Source organism: Pungitius pungitius, chromosome 1 (genome assembly GCF_949316345.1).
Source record: "Pungitius pungitius chromosome 1, fPunPun2.1, whole genome shotgun sequence".
NCBI classification, from domain to species: domain Eukaryota; kingdom Metazoa; phylum Chordata; class Actinopteri; order Perciformes; family Gasterosteidae; genus Pungitius; species Pungitius pungitius.
In genome coordinates, this window is record NC_084900.1 from 21,672,342 (window position 1) to 21,693,649 (window position 21,308).

Here is a 21,308-nt window from a genome sequence, read left to right on the forward strand (position 1 = left end):
TCATTTCTATAACTGTCGTTCGTAGGAAAGAAAAAAAAAAGGGAGAACAAGTCTGCACCGCCGTCGGCCTTTTCTCATTCCAGCCTCATGCTCCAAGCGATGGAGCGAGTTGCTCCTCATTCCTTTCTTTATAGAGCTCATTACAATTATCTGATCACTGCTTCTGAGTCGATTACCAGGAACAGTTTTTCTGTGTTTCCCCTATCATTATAAGAGAGGGGGGGGGGCTGAAAAAAATCTGGAATTAATTATTATTTTTAAATGTATATATATTTTTCCCCAAAGCATGGCATGTGAGCAAATATGACCGTGTGCGTTGCGCTCGTACCAGCGGACAGACCTACACTACCTACGACTACACCTTCCCTCCGCACTTTCAGTTTCTTTCATATACTGGTTTTTGTAAAGCCACCACTCCGTGGTGTGATGTGTAAAATAAAAACTTTATTAGTCCAACTTTAGCATAACACTGAGACTGTGACCGAGTGGGTTCACCCCCCTTCTAATGTCCCATATGCCCGAATGAGTACCATTACATTACAGACTCACAAGGGGTGGTTTTGATCCAACCCCCCCCGTTCTGGGGCAGGACTGTGGTCCTCATGCACTTGATCTCACAATATTTGATGAGACAGAGAATTCTTTGTTTCATCACAGACCACAGACACAATATTCACATTACAGAAAAACATACTATACGGCATTTTATACAAGCTTATTCTCACATCAGCATGAAATAAGATAATAAACATGACTTTTTACTCCATTCTAATACATGTATAGATGGGATATGCACATGGATAAATAAACTGTCCATATGAAACAATGTGTACTTCAAAATTCTCACAGAAGGACTTCAAAAAGTCCTGCATGAGTTCATATTGTGACTATAAATATACAAGTACAAAATGACACAGTATGAAAAAGAATAGGAAATGTCCAAGTACATTGTTATTACTGAGCAAGCCTAATTTACAATTACACACACAATTCTTCTTTCTTTACAAATCCTTCCAAGAACAACACATGTGGCATGTAAATTCAATTTGGAGGTCAAAGTGCACTGAGGCCGAGGTTGTCAGTTAGTCAATCAGCAGGGATTGGAGAAGTTGTGAGGAACCCTAACTTGGGGTACATTCTTACCCTACACTCAGTGGAGAACTAAAAGGAAAACAGTGAATGCATTCCTTTGTTGAAAGATCAGTTCCACCACAGACTACGGCAGCGTATCGGTGCTGTCTGAAATAACCCACTACCAATACCAATCTGTCTTTTTTGTGCCCCAGATTTGAGCTTGCAGCATCCATTCACATGTAGGCTATCAACCAAAGTATTGCTTTTGGTGTTGGTGAAAGCATCTTACTTCTCTAAGTGACGCCCAGCCCTGCCACAGAGGGACGTCTCTTTTCCGTCATTGCCGTCCGAGCCTCACCGATGGAGCGCTGCAGAGCTGCTCCGGCTGGTAACTCGGCGTAACCTTCCTCTGAGATGTGGCTGATCCTCAGGTACCGCCCCGGCCCTTGCAGAGCCACTGCATGGAGGTGCGAGAAGAGCAGCTCCAAGTCCCTTGTCAGCGTGTAGTGAGATACCAGCCTCAGCTCAGCGGGGATGTCTGCTTCCTCTGAGTAATCAAAAATCGCTGCCATATACTTGGAGAGGTCCTGGCCCCTGGCTTTGGCACGGCCCACCTCCTCACCAATAAGCTGGACTGCTACGTCGGTGCTGGTAGTGTTGGGCCCAAAGCGGAGCCATTGCTCGGCCTCCTCGCCGTCATCATCCTCATCATCTGGAGGCTTCGGCCTGTGGTGGAGGCCCCGAGAGCATATCACCAGGATGAAGTCGCTCTCCCGGATCTGTCGGCAGTGCCAGGCCATGCTGCCCTCCTCGGACACGCTTAGAGACTCCCAAAGGTCCAGGCACACCTTGGAGGCAAAATAACCAAAAGCCTGGGTAATATATATGTTATACTGATATAACATTAAAGAAAGGATGAATTGAACAATAAAGTAATCCGCATTTTTACGTCAGTTTCAACAGAGAACAAATGAGTCATGAAATGTGGTGTCCACTACCTTAGTGGCCATGTGCTGTTGGATGAAGGCCCCCAACTGCATGACGGCATTGACGTGTGCGGGGCCATCGAAGCTGCTATAGCAAATCAAAAGACGAGGAGGGTTCAGCCTCTTCCTGGACAATGATATCACTTCCCCAGGGGTCTTGCTCTCCTGATGCTGCTTGATAACATCTGAATGGATGACACAGAAACGGGGTTTCTCAGCAAGGAGGAACAGGAGGTGGTACAAAGAACGGCTTCTCTTTCAAATGGTGTAAAAAAAACAACAATGACTTCTTTCGTTAGTTTTAATCAGATGCAAAAACACGTAGTCTGTCTTGGCACCTGGTTTGATGTCAAGTTTCTTCATCCGAGGCCTTGGCCTCCTTCTGGTGAATGCAGCCAATAAGACTACAAACATGGCTACCAGGGCCAGGCCGAGTGGAAGAACCATAGCCAACGAGGGAGAGGCTGAGACTGGAGAGGAGCCTCCTAAGGATGCGGTGTATGGTGAATGTGCTCATTGTGACTGCTCATACACATAATAGAAATCACGTTTTATCATTTTGGTTTTCAAACTCAGAAAACAAAAAAGGTTTATGAATCGTAAAGATCCTCAGACACCGAAACAACCTGACCTACCTTTTTGAATTTGCGAGACCTGAACCATGAATTTGTTCCTCACTGCATCAACTTCGTTAGCTGCAATCTGTGAAACAAGAAAATGTTGTCCTTGACCACGGACACTGTAGTTTGACAAAATGAGCTTGAACCGGGATTTGTACACACCGACTTTAGAATCACCTCTAGTAGCGAGCGTGTTAGAAAACTGTTATAATCCAGCAAACACTATCTTTGTTTGGGAGCACTGCGTCTGCCCACTGGATGATTGTAAGTTCAGTTGGCTCACATATATATACAGTATATGTGCGAAATGCTATTTGCCAACTTTGGTTTGTTCGCTAGACAGAATGTGTCACGTGAAAGCGGGGGTCTGGAAACCAGAACAACGAGTCAAAAGAGGACAATCATGAAAACCAGTGTTGTGCCTGAACGCGTTCATTAAACGATAGTTCATGAACTCGTTCATATTTTGGGCGAACGTGAACTGAACGTACTGTATTAATGCCCGATGAACGTTACTGTGAACTCGTTCATTCTGGTGTCTGTGAACGGCACGTTCTTTCAGGTTAACATCGTTCAAACAGGGTGCCAGATTTCTATAGAAAACACACCGTAAACGCGCCTTAACAAGTAGCGGAAAAAACACCCAATCTGGCAACACCAGCCACCAGTGTCGCACCGCCGCATGCGTCATCAAAAAAAAAAGGAAATGCATGGAGGCGACAGCTGCGTGTAGCAAAGAGGCGGCGTATAACAATTTAAATGAGGGGGTGAACGCTGCAGCTGCTGCTAGTGTGGAGTGAATGGACAGCAACATTAAAGCAGCAAAGGGGAAATGCTGTCCCCTCAATGCTAATATAAACCCTGGTTGGATAAGGATATGAAGATTAAATCTGATGCATAGCTTCAGTGTTAAAACTGATCAAATAATTGCTGTCTGTGGTTCTATATGGGCTGTGGCAATAATTTTGAAAAATAATAGCTTGCAGCTACATATAGAAAAAAATAACTGAACTAGTTGGAACTGTGAACTTAACATAAATATTTTGAAGTTTGAACTATGAACTGAACTAGTTCATTTTAAAATGTGTGAACTGAACTTTGAACTAGTTCATGTAGAAAGTGAACTTTCCCAACACTGATGAAAACGCTCTGTAGGCTTTTCACCAGGACGACATCATTTGACCTTTCATTGATAGTTAAAGGAATGCTTCAGCATAACCCATACAGTATGTTTGAAAAAATGCTTGAAAAAGTGACATGTGAATTTTGTACTGCTTTTTTTTCATATGATAAGGCTAAATGTACCAAAACTGCCCAGGATTTTAACACGAGCGACATTTTACAAATGGCACCCCATAATACAGTACATGAATATAAGACAAGTATTTTAATATATTAAATACAAGGCTCTGTGAGGTATTTAAACAATAAGTGTCAAGCATTGATTAAACTACAGTTCAGTTTACCTCGCAGGTGTAGTTGGTTCCTTCTTCAAGGTCATTCAGCTGATAGCTGTGGTTACTTTTGTTTTGGCTGGAAATCTAATTAAATCAAATTCAAATCAAATACAATTACTACATTTTACATTCACACAAACAGAAGCAATGTACACATTATTGCTGTGAGTGGAGATAAAACAGGAAATTAAATTGAAACCACTTACAGGTGTGATGTCCGTGTATTTCGTTATGCCCTTAGCGTAACACACTGAGAAGTAGCCTCTGATGCCCATGCTTGGCGGAGCCAGGTTAAAGGTCACAGTGATGGCAGTCCCTTCCTGCTGGACCTTGATATCTTTTGGGTACCAATCTACAACAACCACACCATGAAATAGTAACAGATGGAAACTTGATTAGCACAAGCTGGCATTGTTTTACCAGTTTATTTGCGAAAAACGACTAAAATGTTCTCTCACCCTTTTTGCATTGCTCAAGACCATTCTTCTCTGCACATGCTGCAAAACCACAATGTAGAAGTTGTCAAAATTCCGATATTGTTACGCCAACAGTATCATAACAAGTTGTCTTACAGCGAGTGAAGAAGTTTGTGCTGCGGTAAAACCTCCCCCCCTGCTCAGGCACTGGCAAAGCCATGACGGTGACAGCATACTGGGACCCAAGGGGAAGGCCGGGGAAAGGGTCTGACTTGTACACCTGCACAATGCAGCAGCAAACGTAACGTCATGAGAACGAGGTTGACCATGACCTTTCACCTCCAAAACGCAAGATGCAGATCATCCCTGAGACTTAAGTGGACGTCTAAAGTACTTAGCGATACATTTGACCCACCGAATGGACGCTGTGGAGACCTTCAGGTTTCTGGGATCCACAACCTCCCGGGGCCTGTGCTTGATTCGAATTGTCAAATATGCTAAGAAAGGTTCCTAACTAACATCTTTCCTGCTTCAGCTTAGGAAGTACAATCTCTCTAAAAGCGCTGCTTGATGTACAATTTGTGAACATTGCTAAAAACAGTGGGAACTATGTTGCCAGCATTTGTGTCACAAATTACATGCTCAACAGAAAAAGGTGAAAGCCAGTGGGGCTCTAGCTACCCTTTGAGCGTGTGAAGCCGGGAGGGAGATGTTTCGGTGGAAGAGAAAGAGCTGGCAGGCCACGGTGGTCCCTCCCAAGGCCTGCAGGAACACCTGAAACCCTCGCAGGAAGGCAATCCCTGGGGAAAAACACACAAAAGGACATTACAGACATCTGCGGCAATCCAACATCCAAGTCACGGGTACATTGATAAGACGTGGTACCCACAGCGGCTCAGTTTACAAGCGGACGAGTGCGAGGGAGAGGAGAAGAGGGATGGGGAGAGAAAGAGACAGGGGGAAGATGGAAAGACGCACAGCATCAGAAAGACAGCAAAAAAGACACAGTGCGACAGATAAAAGGGTTGGAAACAATTTATCTCAACAATTGTCCCCATACCCTCAAGGGGGCCCCCGACAGATGAAGGTTTGGGAACTGCTGAACTAAAAACAACAAATTATTTTTTGGAGGCCAATTGTATTCAATACGACAAACACACCAAACCCCTTCATGATGTTTGTGTGAACACACGTTGTGTCAACCGCATGCAAGAATTGTCCTTGATGATCCACAACATCCTACCATAGTGGCTGGGCTTCCAGGAGACAACAGCCGTGTCTGAACTGGGGTCTAGATCATTTACCAACTCGACCGTGACATTATCCGGCCCTTGGACGTAGTGGTGGCAGAGTGTACTGTCTTCTTCTCCGAACAACACAAAGCACGACCTGGGAATGCAACCTGTGGAAGAAAAAACAATACATACATTAAATGTCAAAGTGTGTGGTGTTCAACGTCTCTGTATTTCGTAGAGTTGTCTGCAAGACACACCAGCTGCTCTGAGAGGGTGTATCTGCTCATTCTGATGCGGTCAAGTGCCACTTCAGGTTAAGGACATGGAAGAAAAAGACTTGAGAGAACATCTCACTGCTGCTAAAAGGGTTTCACATTGTGCAAGTTCATGCAGTGCTTTGACAGAGTAATGTGCCTGCGGTGCAGATGTTCAAGCTGTGCATTCCAGTGCATAGCAATGGAAACAGACTTACTTCCAAACGCTTTGTTGGTGTTTAAACCAACAGCCTTCTTTACGTCAGCTTGGCTTATTCTGCAGTATTTACAATCGGATCCTCCCTGAAGGGGAGAAAGCAATAGTCAACTCAGTTTTGCATTTTCTACTGAATGTTAAATCAAAATATGACTCAATAATTACAGTCAAACTGTTTTAAGAAGGACATTTCTCAGACAGTAAATATTATTTATAATCAGCTCATACATATTTCTCTGTAAGGTTAGAGGTGAACAGTGAAAAATGTTTATTAAATCATTTTATTTCATGAACATGTATATGTATTTCTGTGCATTCTTATAACTATATTTGCAATATGTGGGTTATTCTAATTAAGACGTTACGATGACAAATGTAGCAGGTGCGTATAATCAAATCCAAAAGAAATGGTGCTTTTACTGTCCATTCATTGCGGACAAGCGATGCCCATTTCCATCCTGTATTCTTCAACATGTATGTGATCGATGTCTCCAAGAGGAAAGAGCGGCCGATGGATTTTATGTACAAAAAATAGACCGATTGGTAACTCAGAAACTATTTCGGGCTTAATATTAAATTGCTAAGTTTGGTTGAATGAATGTCGACTGCAAGCCGTTTGCCAATTGAGCAGCGTGTTTCATTGTTGCCGACTGACAAACATAACGTCTGTAGGAGCCATAAATGTTTTCTTTATATATTTTGCCTTTTATAAATGTTACACTTTGTGGGTTGTTGGTTTGTTTGATTTGATGTTTTGTTTATTGGTTGTTATGGGACATGGGTGTAGCGGTGGGCGTGTGTGGTGCGCAAGGGGATGCCTAATTAAACCCTACCTGACACCCGTGCGGGTTCAGTTTGGCGTGGGGTGAGGACGGGGGAAGGCGACTCTTTGTGTACCGCACTACGCACTACGCGATCCGCACTTCGCGACACGCACACCTCATGGACCACGTATAACCCGGTGATCATGGAAAAGCTATAGAGAAAATAAACCGAGAGAACCGGAACAAGTGTGTGGACAGAGGTTATTTGTGCGCGTAAACAAGTTCATCTCCCCCGCCTTAGCCCACTGCGGCTTTCAAACGAGTTGGTCCGTTTGGATCCAGTAACGCCGCAATAACGTTAATTGGCCGCTGGACAATAATGAAGCAATACGGTCAGACGATCTTTAATGTTAGAGTTGGTTGCTGTTTCCGGTCTTTTTCTGTCAGCGATCGCCACCGAAACCCAAATAATATGAATTCATAAATGTCAAGAATCTACCTGTCAAATTTCATGAATATATATATATATAAACGTTTGTTTGTCTAATTGATACAGGAAAGGTGTTTTTTATTTTGTGTGCGCACTGATATGGAAAGCGCAGGCACGTGCACATTTTGGGGGGCAGGTGCTGAAACCAAAACAAAAGGGCACCCATCGCCAACATTAGTTATGAAATTAAAAATAATTATTTTAAAAATATTTTCAGCTTATATATTTACGTTTGTTAACAAACTAACTCGAATTAGCAAATTGAATAAATAAATGAATATCAGGAAAAAACATAAGGCCATATTGTATAACCAATATTATGTTAAATAACAAAAAAATCTCAGACCTGAATAAATAAAAGGAGCTTCACAGGAGCATCCCACTTCTGGATGTTTACGGTTTTCTTTTACAGTTGAAGCATAAGCATCATTACACTAACTAGAAAATGCATTTCCTGCTGAAAATGCGTTGGAATGCTAAAAGCTGAAATTCATTTTAGAAAATTGCTGAAAATACAGAAACTGAAAGGAATTTGAAAGAATTGATTAAATAAACGACTTTCTTTTTTTAAAACATACATCAGAAAACCTGAAATTTCAACAAATTGTTGTTGAAAATACAGAAATGGGTGAAGCTGATATGAATTTTAAAAAATATATTTTGTAGTACTAGAAGTACTGAAAAGTGAATATTGTGCCTGTGAGGGCAAAAGTGCCATATTTCTTTTACCGAAATCTGATGCTTCCCTCACTCTAGATTTCCGGAACATTCCAAAGCTTCCCTCTAGCTCACTACATAGAAACCCATGTAAAACTCAGAAAGGGACTGAAAAACTAACTATAATTAGTGATTATGAAGCAGAATATATATCAACAAGCTGTTTTTTTTAAATAATAGACTTATGTCAACATTTTAACGTTGAAATGGTCTCTCTAGCTGAAAGATTGGCAAGGATGAAAAAGTTGAAGTAGTTTAAGAGGATTTGAAAAACTCTATTAGTTGCTTTAAAAGTTTAGGATTTTAATTTATACAAATCAAATCACATATAAAATCACATTTGCGAGGGAATTTATGACAGAGAGTCATTTTAAAGATAAAGATGGTTGCAATCTGATGCTGGACATTAACTTGAGTGTGTGTGTGGGTGTGTGTGTGAACGCTAGTGAGAGAGCGTAGTACATGATAGGCCATCCTGATGGGTGGAAATTTCTTGTTATCGGCCGTGTGCCACGTTGGCGCGTACTGTTTTGACGCATTAGCCTAAACAACAAATCTGGCTTTCATAACTCAGTATCAACCTTCTTTCTGACACTGTAATGGTAGAAATATATGTAACTCTTCTAAACGCGACATTGTATAACCAGTTTATTAATTGCTTAAGGGCTGGGGAGGCCATGGCCATGGGAAAAGAGCTGAAGTGTGTCCTGGCTGTAGAGGCTCAACAAGTTGGTTTACATGTGGTGAATGTAAGTTTTCTGTTGATGCCACCTGTAACTGAACTGAGGTATAAGAACCACCTGGCCCTGATGTGAAGGCGGGAGGTTCCTCGAAATCTACTGAGCACGTAGCTGCTGTGACCTTTCTTCCCTTGCCAGGAAATAAACAGAGAAAGACACACTTGACTCAGAGCCTTTTTTCTTATTTAACGATTGCCTGTGAAAAACTTCCACCACAACACACCCGCACGTCTCTGTAGAGGACATAGCATAGCATAGCCATCATATTTAGGAACCGCAAATAGACCAACTCGAACAACCAATGGGGCACAAAGGGAGTGTGCACACAATGGAATTTAACTTGTCAGGCTGGGTACTTTTTGCACGCACGCACACCGGTAACCCAATAAGCCTTCCTAGCACGCATGGCCCAAATGAGAGGCCAGAGTGAGATGCATAGTAATGGAAGTGGTAAAACTTTGTAATACACATTTATTTCCCACATGCTTGAGGCCTATAGAAGGTGGAAAGTATGAGTTAGTAACAAACCAGGCCTGTACGTTTTCTGCAAAAACAGGCTTCCAATTTAAGATTTTTTTTTCATAAATTCTGGAAACAATTAGATGGAAAGCTTTCTGAGGACAAATATCTACATTAAATATCCCACATATCAATCCTCCGAATATGAGCACCGGGTCACCTCAGCCGCATGTGTTGGGTTTCCCCCACACAGCGTTTTGCACTGAAGCAAAAATGTTGGTCTGATCGGCCCAGAGCCCCACTTTCAGCAGCCGCTTTCTTCTTGCCACTCTTCCATAAAGCCAGATTTGTGGAGTACACAGCTAATAGTCGTCCTGTGGACAGATTCTCCCCCCTTTTCGTGATGGAGCTCCATGAAATGTTCAAAAGGTTGGGATATTTTTTTTATAACCTGAACCTGCTTCAAACTGAACTACAACTTTAACCCTGAGCTTTTTGGTGAGCTGCTGAGTCGTCATGATGCTCTTTGTTCAGTTATGCTCACTAACAAACTCTGAGGGCTTCACAGAACAGGTCTATTTATACGATTAAATTATAGACAGGTAGACCCTATTTAATAATGATGTGACGGCAAGGTGGTGAATACTTATGCAAAGCACTCAATCCATCCATCACACAAACGGTTTCTTCTCATTATGTTGTTCTTCTAAATCATTTATGAAACTCAATTTGAAATTTGCATTTGTTTTTACCTGTTTAGTTTAAAAAAAAATCATAGAATATGTCAAATTAAGATTCAAACCCTTTAAATAAAGATTGTTATATCCTGTTCAACTAAAGAGGAATTAAGTCCTCCTCAGACTTTGACATTAAATTCACCAAATAGAATTTTCTTTCAGAAAACACATTAGATTATGATATCCCTTGAGATATATTTTCTGCTTTAATATCTTCAGTCGTGACTCTTCAGATTGATCTCAAGGCCCTGTGGGGGGCCCAAACCCCCGGGTTGACAACCACAACATACAAAAGAAAATATGTCGACAGCTGGAGAAGCAGCAGCATGTCATTAAAAAGTGCACCTCAGCGCTGCTATGACTTACACATAGGTGCACCTAATACACAGGGGCTCGGGTCTCCGCTTTACCTGTCGCACGCAGTCCAGACTGCAGTCCTGTGGGGCGATGTCGTCATCCTCCGCGCGGAGTGGCCCACAGAGTGCAAAGAGCTGGTACAAAACAAGAGTCGTCTTCCACATGCTGCTACAGCTGGCGCGACGAGCACCTACAACCTAAACCCCCCCCCCACCCCCGTCACATGTACTCAGTGGTGTGAGAAGCCACAGTGCTGGTGGGAAAGAGCAGCTCCAAGGCAGCGTGTGGTCCCTGCTGGGAAGAGTGGGTGAGTGACAGCTGGCTGTGAGCGAGCAGAGCACAAAGCGGGGGGAGTGGTGTCCTCGGGCGCTGGGTGGAGGTGCATCCAGCACACACGCTCCTTCTTATTTAACAGCTGCGCTGCCGGACTCGTTTGTTTTGTGCTTGGCTTCAAACGCGTGAAGGACGAACATCTTTTTTGTATGGGAGAGAATCCTCAGCCAGGTTCATCTTTATTAAGCACAGATGCTGCAACATGTTAATGAGCTGTACACATGAGGGCGTGGCCTTTGTTTTCACAGGAAACATTGCATTGGCGAGTCAAATATACTTCAGGGGGGGGGGGTTGGTATTTTACAAACCAAGTAAAAAACATCAATTAGTGCTTTTATCAAACCCTGATAGAATTGATGAAATATGGAAAGTGGCATAAGACTGAGGTTAACAACTAAAAGTTTTGCTGGTGGATCCCGGAGGTCCGGAGAGGAGAGCGGCTTCACCGGATCTGAAAGAACAAAGCAACGCGGTGTGAGGGACGAGGCATGAATAATACGTTAAAAGTCTCCTTATTCAGCACTGACACCCGGCTTCACACCGCTGGTCAACTTCCCATGTGGGGCATTTGGTTGTTTTAAAGTGATTTTAAAGTTCAGTGAGCTACTTGTGTATTACTGCCTACAGTAGATGACTCAGTCAGAAGCACTAGCATCTCCATTGGTTTAAATGTGCGTTATATTTAGAATGCAAACACGCACTTCTTCAAGATTCGGTGTAAAAACCTCAATGACCCTTTCAAATTACTTTTGGATAGTTTGGTGAAATATACAAGCTGCTTTTTATAGTTTTGGATGCAGAGGTTACTCCAAAGTCCTTGGTAGCACAGCGGGAGGTGCGATGGCGGGAGGAGCCGTTGGAGCCTGTGGGATGAGCAGCGGCACGCTACACACGTCATGCAGTGAATCTGTACCTATTTACTTTGGAAAACAGCTGGAAGTCTTTACACGCTGAAGCAGGATCAGATTTGCGTTGGGAGGAAACCCGAATGGGGAGCTGGGCCAGGAATGCTGGCGTTTGGCAAAAGGAGACGGACTCACTGTATATTTGTCCCATTTCTTCTCAGGGTCGTACGGCTCCCAGCGGCTAGCGGGGAAGATGTGCTTGTTCTTCTCGTACCAGCTCCTCAGCACCACTTTACCTGCATGAGACTTGAAGGCAAAAACGAAAAAGACTTCAAATTGAGCTCTATAGAATTAAAGTCCCTCCTCAAGTTGAGACGTATGAACTGATCAACATTAGATAATAATAAAAATAGGGCAGCAGAAAACCGCTGGTTTGAGTCCATCTTTGACTATGAACAAACAGGTCAGTTGATTGAGAGATGCATACAAAGAAAACAACAAAACTCCCAAACTGATTGCAGAAATTCATTCAAGAGTAAATAAAGAGCAGCTTGTTTACAAAATTCTTTGGATTTTGGTTTTGTCAATGTTAGGATTTCTTTTATGATCCGATGCAGCAGATGTGTATCCCTGCTAAACACTTCAGTTCGTCCATTATTAGATTTAGTGGTCAAAGTAAATCCATCTCATTTCCCATAATTCTCCTCATAATAAAGCTCCTCTATTATTCGGGCTGCTTTCGCCCCTTAAATGTTTCACAATAAGAGGTTCCCTGTTTAGTTGTTTCTATATAATAATAAAAGCTTTGGTTTCAAAGATTCCTTCCTCTACTCCATGAGCTGTGAACATATCATTCAACCCCCCCCTGACTGACCGCTGCTGTTGAGCTCGTCTGTGGTTCGGATCAACCAGAGAATTCGCTTTGTTAACTCTTAACAATCTTGATTTTGCTGTCATGTTTAAATTGTCACCTCGTCTTTCTCAACGGTGGCGTCGTTCACCAGTCGAATGTCATCGTGCACGTCAAAGCTGAAGAGAGGACCTGTGGGAGAAAGTCAAGCCGGACTTAGCCTGAAAGGTCCCGTTGTTCCGTGGGTAGTGCAGAAACAAATCCTCATGGGGCGACGTCATTTGTTTCTTTTAAAAAGGAACCAATTTGCAGTCGGTGAGGATGTAAGCGCTCAAAGCGTTTGTTTACTCACCAGATTTTCCTCTGGCTTTGGTTACAATGAAGTCATAAAAGCTGTGGTGCTGCAAGAGAAAAAGACAGAGAAAATAATGAGACACAATCACTCCCTGTCTACAATTCTAATGTATATATACATATCCTGTGAGAGAAAAATCCCAGGAGTCCTGTGAGGAGACTTCAGGCGTTCAGTTTTTACTCCACATTCTTATTCTTATTATACTAAATCAGTGCGGAGCCCGAAGCAGGAGTTTCAAGTTTGTACTTGTGTTTTGTGTTATCTGTGGGTGAGTGGAGAGCAGGTCGTCCTCCAATCAGAGGGTTGGTGGTTCGATCGGTTTTCAAATTGAGTGAAGAGTATTTTGGAAAACAAAATCTCCTGTATATGTATAATAGGATTTGACATTGTTTTATGAAATAGTATAAACGTATGTGTAGTCTAGAACACAAATGATCATACACATGGATTTCCAGATGTGTTGAGAAATGACACACACATGTGGCTGGTGCCAGTCGGACTGAGCATGTGTTTCTGTGTGTGAAAGAAGAGTATTTTGGGACCTAAGCCATTGATGCTTTCTGCAGGGATGACACCATAAAATGATTTGTGTAGGACAAATGTTGTTGATCATCTTTCACCAAATAAGAACAGCAGGACACTTTTGCACTGATTAGTATACTTGCAAATGTCCATGATGACATTCAGATGACACCCAGTTAGGAAAGAGAAGTGTTGGTGGCATATCCATAAGTGAACCATTTACACCCTTAACCAACCCAGACACAGCGACACCTCTGATCAAATCTGTCACGGTATAATCAAGTATAATTGAGAAAAATACTCTGTCCCAACCTCGAACATTTTGAACACAACTAAAGAAATTGGGTAACCTGCAAATCAAAACCTAACTAAAAAAAACCCCCATAAATGCACCTTTATATCCTTTCAACTGTCTTCGAGGATAATAAAAATCATTTAGAAAAAACAAGAATCAGATATTCATTTATTTGACAGTGTGGAATTACAGAGTGAGTGTGAAAAGAGCTGCAGCAACACGATGCTAAAAGGAAGCGAAGAGAGACGAACCAACTTACATGTGGGATTATCAGATCCTCCTTGATGTACATCAGCTGCTCCACTCCTGCAGACCTGCACAGAGGAAAACAAATGTTGGAGATAATGTGCTGTGGGTGGGTTTGTTTGGGGCTCCTTCCATTCTGCTCACCTGAGCTCACTGAAGTCCTTCCTAAGGACCTCCAGCGCCCTCTGCAGGAAGTTCTGCATGGTATTCCCCTTCTTCATCTGCAGGAGAGAAACGCACACAAAGACGCAATGAAAGCACAAGGAGAGTAGATGTGTGTAGATGGTGTACGGCGCCGGGGCCTGACAGGCTCTACCTTGACAGTCTTACGATGCCCGGAGCCGTCCCAGTAGCTGAACGTGATCTCAATCTCCTCACCTGGAGACAAAGAAGCGCTCCGTTACTTAAGGACTCAGAGTGTCTGAAGCGGGGAGGCAACAGAGAGGTGAGGCCTTCTCCATCGCTGACACGTCTGACCCAAGAGGGACAAAGTGTGCATAGACTGTGTGCGAGCGAGAAGAGTCTCACTCAACTCTTAATCTTCTCCTGTTTGAGCTCCCACTCCTGCCTGAGTTCCTCTCTGAGACGGTTCTCCTCCTCCTAAACAGAGAGAGCAGAGTGGAAAAGTATTTTTATCACCTTTTATTCACTGTCAGCTTGTGATCATATCACAATTGTTACAGCTGTGAGAGATAAGTGCAGCGTGTGTTTGGTGCAGTTATCGACTTCAACAGAAGTCTTTCTTGGTTTGTAACGATGGTGAGAGTTCCCCCTAAAGACCTTTACGCTTCGGTCTGCAACGTGATAAAAGAGTCCCAGTCTGACCTCAGCACAAGGGTAAGGGTAGAGCTGCAACCAACGATTATTTTAATAATCGATTAATCTGTCGATTATTTGTTCGATTAATCGATGAATCGGATAAAAAAATGTAAAACATTAATTTCCAACCCTTTATTGAAAAATAGAACTGACAGTGCAAAACATATTTAGAAAGCGCACAAACAGATTGCTACTTGAACATCCCTAAGTAAGCAAATAAAATGAAACACAAAAAACATACACACATCCCATGTACACTTTACAGCTGCCAAATTAAATATATTAGGCACAAACAATATTTAGATTAGATTTTTCCAACATGTTTCGGTTTAAGGTGCTGAATCATCGCCGTGGTGCTCCCGTGCCAGGCCATGTCGCTTTTGCATATCTTACAATCAGACATGTCAACCCTCCCGATTTTTCCGGGAGACTCCCGAATTTCAAAGCCCCTCCCGAAAATCTCCCGGAGCGACCTTTCTCCCGAATTTATCCCAATTTCCATCCGGACAACAATATTGCTGCACCATCCGTCACTGGGCGCGCCGTTTCAGACCGAACAATAAAAAAAGGTTACACCTTAAAGTCAAGCGCGGCAATTAGAACGGAAAAAGATGAAACCGCTAGCACCCCCCCCTCCATTTCAGTATGACATATTCCCATACCTGGGAGGATTTAGGTCGCATTGGTTTCTCTTTCTCCGCATGTTTCAGAACAGTATTAAGGGTCTCTCCGATGGTCTTTCCTCTACCTCAGCTCTGCTCTTTTTTATTTATTTTTCTTAGCAATGCTCTGCTGGGCGAAGCTTTTTTTCTTCTCTGTTCTGCTGCGCGAGCGCTCAACTTTTTTAAGTTAACATAATAGTCGCGCGACACAACGAATCGATAATGAAATTTGTTGCCAGCGCTTTTAATAATCGATTTCATCGATTCGTTGCTGCAGCCCTAGGTAAGGGTATTCAACTCACCTCTCTATCTCGATCAGGAAGGAAGCTTGTGTCCACATCTGGATTTTTCCCCAGATACTTCTTCCTAGCCGGAGAGTCTACGATAAAAAGTCAAACATCTGTGAAACAAACTTTCAAGAAACATGCCAGATGAGGTTTTGTCTTTTCTGGCTTTCTTTAGGGAAAAAGCCGTTTCTCTTTGTTTCCAAACGCTCCGTCAAGCGTGTTATTCTGCAAACAGACAGTAGTAGTAGGATACAGGGTATTATGAGTGCTCAAGGATAAGGAAGAAACCATCGAATTAAACCCCTAAAAGCTACGATTGTAAATCTTTTTAAAAGTTGATTTATGCTTCAACACTCCTACAAAAAACTCACAGTCCAGCTCTTCGTCTTCGTTCTCCTCCTCCTCCTCCTCCTCCTCGCCCTCGTCCTCCGGGTTGAACGATAAACTGGCGATCTTCCTCTTCTGTTCCTCCTTTCGCTTCTTCTCCTTCTGCTTCTCGAGCTTGCTGCAGACAGAACAGTGAAAACCCAGCGATGACCCTCGAAAATAAAAAGGTAGACATACAAAAAGAGCCAAATAATCACTTCAAAGTGCTTTCATGCATCTGCAGTTAAACTGCTGGAAAGTCTGCCAGGGGGCTTCATCTGGCCTCATGTCTCAGCAAAAAGAAAAGAAATAGCTGCAGTTCTGTTTTTCATTTTGATGTTATTTGTTACGGCCCTTTCTAAAATGAAATAACTGAAAACACAGTGTTGTGATCTTCTACCCAAATCTTAATAACGTTTCGCTTTTTTAGAGGTTTGCACCAGATGTTGGAACCAGGCTGCTCCACAACTCAGACACAGATGCATCAGTAAGGTCCAACCGTGACATGATGTGAAGCCCCGGGGGGTGAACCAATAAAGGCCGGCTCGCAGTCGGCCCCCGTGTTCATCCGGAGGTCAGGGTTATGTGCAGACCGATCAGGTTTCTCCACACAAACCCCCAGGGTTTGGAACCACTGCTCTTGGGTATCATTGCATGTGGTAGAATTTAAGTGTGTGTTTGGTTTTTGTCCTAATATTTCTCTTTTTTAAATTGGTCGAGTATTGAGCAAAAGCATCGAGACCACAGAAGCAGCAATTAGTAGTCTCCAGCCACAATGCATTGCGTTCACCATGTTTTGCTTTTTCACAGAGTTTCATATCAGCTATGGGGTGAAAGCCACCACACTCACAGCTGGAGCTCCTTGGACTGCTCCTTCTTGGCCAGCTGTTTCTCTCTCTCCTTCACCAGCGCCTCCTGCTTGGCCTTCATATCATTCAGAGTCACCAGTCCTGATCGAGAGGGACACAAACAAGGCTTGGGTCCATTTCTCGGTGACGTTTGTAGTGTTGCAGTTATGAACCAAACAGAAGCAGAGTGTGCATTGACAATGCACACGTGAAGGGATCACGTGACGCAGAACAAGACGAGCACCTTACCAACTGTGCTGGACTTGAGCTCGGCCTCAACAGCATCGTAGTGAGCGGAGAACTTCTTGTCGATGTTGGACTTCACCATGTTGTCCTGCGAAGGGACAGACAAACGGGTTAACGGTCTCTCGGAAGCACAGCGGGGCGCATACGGGACTTTTTTCCCCGAACCTCAGGGCTCTCTGTACTACACCTAGCTAACAACCACAAGGAGAAATTATCATTTATTTTAAGTAAATAACCTAGAATTCCGGGTAAAAAGTTTAGCTACGAACCTCTGCGATCTTCTGTTTGAGCTGCACAAGCTGCTCTCTTTCTTTTTCTCGCTTTTTCATCAGCTGCATGGCTCTCCCGGCCTCGCTGGCCGCTCCTTTGTACTGCGCCATGCCGCCTTCTTTACTCGCGCCGCTCGCTTGTGTCAAAGTTTAATCCACAAATGACGAAGAGAATAGTTAGATGTGGAAATGGAACCGATTTTTCTCTTCCAAGACACTGTGAAGGGAGACCGCAGTTCTCCCGGTACACAAAAACAAGAAAAATGGCGGCGACAAAGTGCATGATGGGTAATTATGGATGACTATGTATGATGCCTTCAGGTGCCGCAGAAAACCTCGGACATGTGCTACACCAGGCTTATTGATGTAGAAGAACATACAGTATTCATATTTCGATTGTTGATTTTGAATCAGCAATGAAATATGCAACAGAAAGAAAAACATACAGCTTGATAGTCTTGCTTGATGATTGATTAATTAAATGATGAATGAACGCAAAACATGTTTTATACAATTGATTCAATGTCCTTCCTAAATAAATGAAGAAGAAAAGCTTTAGTCGTTGATAGATTTAATCAACTTTATTCTCATCTTAGCAAATGTTTGTAAAATCTATTCATAGTCGTACACTAATGCAACAACCACAACAGTAAAAGTAATAATCTAATATTATAATAATAATTCAATAATCATAAAAAGTGGGGGGAAATGGGGGCAGGGAGAAGGGGGGTTGATGGTATGGCATGGTGTCTTTTTTTAAATTGCAGACTTTCATAGAGGGGTGCGACCCGCCCCTGCCCCCTTGTTCACTGGTGAGAGAAAACCTGAATAATTATCATAATAATACACATATTTGTTATAAATTGCCTTTATATAGAAAACATTTCAAATTGCATTTACCTATGCCAATTTACATTTAAAAAACACACTAATTCCTCTCACTCACTCGATATAATTTGTTGTGTCTCCCATTTATACAGTCCCTTTGTCTCTCATTTGATGCCAGTCCTTGTTCGACAGAGAAATGGCGATTTGACTGCAGCAGAGAGCCAAAGACGTGCAGAAGGGAGATATGAAAGTATTCACAGCACACATACACAGAGACCGTAAACATGGAAGGAACGTGTTGCTCAGCTGCAGACAAGGCACCACAAACCTAGAGCGACAGAGGGGGAGAATTACTGAAAGGAATCTGTCACGATATACAGAGGAGGAAAGACTTATTACCCATCGTTTTTGTTGGAGTGTAAATCATTGTGAGGCTCCTGTCCCTTAAGGTATGGAGTGTGAATGTATGTAGCATGACGTTTATTTGGTCATAAAGCCTAGAAGAGAGAATGCCTCTAATGCACACCATGCAAATTGTTAACCCATGACTTGACTTTAACTTCTACCAATTGTTTTTGAAAAATCCACAAACCAGATATAATTGATCAACGTGTGATCAGCTATATTCCCACTGATTTAAATCTCATTGTTCAAAGCTAAGCTAATCACCTGTACCTGCATAGTACCGTTTGAAAGTGGTGTTAATCTTCACAAATTTGTCAGGAAACAAGATTTATGTGCAAGCTTTTTTACTCTGGTCCTCTTCACAAATCGGGAAGCAGGAACATTTGTTGCCAAAATATGTACAAGGAATTTGACATGGCGGTTGGTGCATAACATCAGACAGTAAGACAATGGACAACAAGACAGAAAACATGCAGGAAAAGGACATGTTCAATTTACAAATTTACAATTTAACTCTATAAATTAGTTTCTATTAGTATAAAATAAAATTTAAGGTTATGATAAAATACAATTATATTTGACAAAAATTCTGATGCTGAGCCAATCACAAATGTTTATTTAATATTATGGCGTGTTTGAGACTGTGAAATAGTATGAATTGGGAATTTGGTCCAGTCATGGTTTGAATTGACTTAAAAGGACTTCCATGTTATGATATATTGATCTTTTGACTGGATGATCACGGAAAACTTGAGTTGGGCTTTAGTAAAGGAATCGCCGGGCCCCGCATAGGGAAAGCAGAATTCTTTGTTCAAAATGAAACGCTGAAGTAACTTTTTAGTAAGTAAACTTAAGGATATGTGCGTCTGCTGTAGTTGTTTTGGTGTATTCTGCATGGATGAATGAGCATAAGACAATGACACATGACCCTGTTTTTAAAGCGCAGGCGTACCAGACGTGTAGACAGGCGAGAACAGCCAGGAAGACACCACAGACGAGAGCCAAGGGCACGGCGAGCAGCGAGGAGAGGCAGCGGTACGTCCAGATCCGAGTCGTCTCAAAGCCAGCCACACTGTGACGCCACACCTGGTCTATGCTGCGAGGTGAGGCCGGCTCCGCCAGTACGTCACTGACCTCCACCTGCAGAGAGGTTGGGAGAGGGTCAGAGGTTCTTTTCAGGCTGCACAGACACGTGAAGAGGGAAAAGCCACGGAAGGTCATGTGTTTGGCTTGTTTCGATTGGAAAATCAAAAATAATCCAGCAAGGGATGGTCTGTTTTCTATAAAGACATTAGGGCCCAAAATGGAACCCTGAGGTACATGTGGACTTATATATTAAATCAATGCTAACAATGCTCTGGCAGACAATGCACACAGAGGGTGGAGAAGGGGAAGCAAACCTTAAGATGTAGGTTTATGCCATATGGGTCCCTGTTGATGGTGCGGGTGGGTGTGGCCGTGGGTGGGGCTGTGGGAGGGGCCGTGGGAGGGGCAATGGGAGGGGTCGGAGGTAAGGCCACGGGTGTCGAGGCTTTGGATGCAAACTCAGGAGGAGGAGGAGGTGTGTTCATCTGTTCTTCATCGCTTTCATCGTCGATCTTACACTCCACCAGGCAGTCGTCGCTCACCATCATCATCAACCTCACTGAGGGAACAGAGAGGCACATGATGAACTGGGGCGTGCTCAAAGTGCTTCAATAGTACGTGTCATAATTCACCCAAAGACAGGGATCAATTTGCAGATCCGAATTGGAGGGCGACCCTGCTCTCCATTGATTAACAGTCACCCACAGTTTGAAGGGATGGACTATTTATTATATTCTCAAACCTACAGTTGATGACAACCTGCAACTGTGGCGTCATAATGAGGTTATTGGGTTATTTAACTGTAGTAAGACAGCACAGAAGGCCCAGGTGGAAAATGCACAGCCTGCAACTGACATACACACACACACACACAAACACAGCTCCTGCAGAAGGCAGCCGAGTGCCGCCACCTGTTCTTTAGCCCCTAAAAAAAGAAGCCACACTAAAATCTGTAAATAGCTGCCGGGCGTTTGAATAGCAGAATTGTGTTATTTTTATCTTCTATATATGATTCAAAGTCTTAACAGCTTGCTTGAAATACTTTTTAATTGACTTGCATGCATCAGGTTTGATACACAAAACGTGCATGAACCGAGATGTAAACCTGTAGTTCTTGTACCCTCATCTCAGCAGATCCAAAACCGGGCCGGGAAGTGGAAATAAGGAGTCGTGTCTGACCTACCTCACTCAAAGTGCCGTCTCAATCCTGTGTCGGTCAGAGACTCTTCCAGAACGCCGGGCCAGGGGAGCCCTGCAGACAGTGCTAATCTGAAATATCAATGAGATCAGTTGTACCGCTTAATTACAAATGTCCCTCAGAGCTGAGCTGGCTCATGAGACACACACACACACATCAGAAGTGATAATGTGTTTCAGTGCTTCTTATTCTGTGAGTGTCTGTGTGTGTGTGTTGGGTGGAGGGGTTTATTTTTGGAGGAATGGTTGGGTCTGAAAACGATTGCGTTACACCACCCGGCTGTCGTGGTTACACACGTTTTCAAAGAATCAAACTCACTCACCAA

At 43.0% G+C, this 21,308-nt stretch overlaps 3 protein-coding genes across 3 annotated transcripts; all 3 read right to left on the minus strand.

The window, feature by feature from the left end:
- Positions 1-405: 405 nt before the first annotated feature.
- Positions 406-10,877, minus strand: si:ch211-207e14.4 (interleukin-17 receptor D). Its single transcript, XM_037480420.2, has 12 exons — positions 10,577-10,877; positions 6,261-6,345; positions 5,797-5,955; positions 5,235-5,353; positions 4,710-4,833; positions 4,596-4,634; positions 4,344-4,489; positions 4,147-4,221; positions 2,696-2,762; positions 2,399-2,545; positions 2,073-2,245; positions 406-1,922 (listed from the first exon to the last, which is right to left on the minus strand). The coding sequence occupies exons 1-12, from the start codon at positions 10,685-10,687 to the stop codon at positions 1,368-1,370; spliced, it is 1,800 nt and encodes a 599-aa protein (XP_037336317.2). The 5' UTR covers positions 10,688-10,877; the 3' UTR covers positions 406-1,367.
- Positions 10,878-11,148: 271 nt separating this feature from the next.
- Positions 11,149-17,742, minus strand: fam50a (family with sequence similarity 50 member A). Its single transcript, XM_037480421.2, has 13 exons — positions 17,467-17,742; positions 17,201-17,285; positions 16,954-17,053; positions 16,109-16,242; positions 15,753-15,829; positions 14,503-14,569; positions 14,286-14,347; positions 14,114-14,190; positions 13,983-14,037; positions 12,904-12,952; positions 12,673-12,743; positions 11,897-12,007; positions 11,149-11,307 (listed from the first exon to the last, which is right to left on the minus strand). Exons 1-13 carry the CDS (start codon positions 17,575-17,577, stop codon positions 11,299-11,301), a joined length of 1,008 nt encoding a protein of 335 aa, XP_037336318.1. The 5' UTR covers positions 17,578-17,742; the 3' UTR covers positions 11,149-11,298.
- A 316-nt stretch (positions 17,743-18,058) lies between these two features.
- On the minus strand, positions 18,059-21,201 carry cav4b (caveolin 4b). The gene is made up of 4 exons (XM_037480422.2): positions 20,969-21,201; positions 20,100-20,344; positions 19,652-19,839; positions 18,059-18,622 (listed from the first exon to the last, which is right to left on the minus strand). Exons 2-4 carry the CDS (start codon positions 20,334-20,336, stop codon positions 18,439-18,441), a joined length of 609 nt encoding a protein of 202 aa, XP_037336319.1. The 5' UTR covers positions 20,337-20,344; positions 20,969-21,201; the 3' UTR covers positions 18,059-18,438.
- Between the last annotated feature and the right edge of the window lie 107 nt (positions 21,202-21,308).